Raw genomic sequence first — 1503 nt, forward strand, 5'->3', positions numbered from 1 at the left:
TCCAGGCTGTTCTACTGCCCAAGAAGACCGAGAAAGCCGCCAAGAAATAAACCTAGTTCATTCGTTTGACAAACCCCACAAAGGCTCTTTTAAGAGCCACCCACTGTTTCAGTTTAAAGATGTTTTCCCCAGTTCTTGAACATGCACATTTTATATAAGCTCATTTAGTCAATATTATGATATTGGCATTTGTAGGCAATATAATAGGTCTACATTGCATGGATCGTGCCACGTTAATTTATCTAACACATTAATTACATTCGTGTTAAATATTGAGACAAGATGCCTTCTCAGTCAACAATTCAATATAACTGCATAGCGGTTTATACTGGTGTATTTATTTGTAGGATTAATTGACTTTCTACAAAAAAATAAGCATAATACATGGTCCATGATGGCAGATCTTTGAGCACATTGATATACTTGGAAAAATGAATTAGAGTATGATTTTACTATATGCATTACATATTCTTTATACAACAAAGCATCCTTGTGTCAAGTGTTATTTTGTCACTCAAGTAGACATGTTTGTTTCTTGGTCATATCTCATATGACACAATGTATTTTCAGTTTGCTGGAAAGTGGTATTCCATAGTATTATCTATTACAGCAGCTCCAGTGTGAAGTGTTCCCCACCAATCGGTAGAAAGTGACTTATGGTACCTCCCCAAAGAAGGAGGTTCCTGACGACTGACCAATCATAGAATGACGGCGTCTTGCAGACACTAATAAAAGGCAGCCGTTTGCGCTGTTCTCACATTCTAAACTCAACTAAGTCAGAAGAAGCCATGGCAAGAACCAAGCAGACTGCTCGCAAATCCACCGGCGGTAAAGCGCCCAGGAAGCAGCTCGCCACCAAGGCGGCTCGTAAGAGCGCGCCGGCGACCGGTGGAGTGAAGAAGCCTCACCGTTACCGCCCTGGTACAGTGGCTCTGAGGGAGATCCGTCGCTACCAGAAATCCACCGAGCTGCTGATCCGCAAGCTGCCCTTCCAGCGCCTGGTGAGGGAGATCGCCCAGGACTTCAAGACCGACCTGCGCTTCCAGAGCTCCGCCGTCATGGCTCTGCAGGAGTCAGCCGAGGCTTATCTGGTCGGTCTGTTCGAGGACACGAACCTGTGCGCCATCCACGCCAAGAGGGTGACCATCATGCCCAAAGACATCCAGCTGGCCCGTCGTATCCGTGGAGAACGTGCTTAATCTTTCCGTCGCTTGTCAAACCCCCAAAACGGCTCTTTTAAGAGCCACCCATCTATTTGTAAAAAGAGCTAATCTCTGCTATGCGATGAAAATGTGTATTTAATGCTTATAAAAACTATGAATCACGGCCACTATCTATCCATTTTTAAATAAACTATTGAATTTTTGCAGGGTTTACAATCATCCAGCATGTACAATAAAGTGACAATAGTCATACAAATACAACAAACGTAATAGAGCAAGTACAAGGAGTATATGTATATGTAATAAGAGCATTACTTTGTTTTTCTCTTTTCTCCCCTCT

General features: G+C 43.1%; 1 protein-coding gene across 1 annotated transcript; it reads left to right on the forward strand.

Annotated features, from left to right (window-relative positions):
* Positions 1-788: 788 nt before the first annotated feature.
* LOC308283226 (histone H3.2) lies at positions 789-1199 on the forward strand (the record flags this gene model as incomplete). The annotated part of the gene is made up of 1 exon (XM_080723611.1): positions 789-1199. One exon carries the CDS (start codon positions 789-791, stop codon positions 1197-1199), a length of 411 nt encoding a protein of 136 aa, XP_080579737.1.
* Positions 1200-1503: the final 304 nt, after the last annotated feature.

The sequence above is a fragment of the Nannobrachium achirus genome (genome assembly GCF_963921795.1).
Source record: "Nannobrachium achirus genome assembly, chromosome: 4".
Taxonomy (NCBI): domain Eukaryota; kingdom Metazoa; phylum Chordata; class Actinopteri; order Myctophiformes; family Myctophidae; genus Nannobrachium; species Nannobrachium achirus.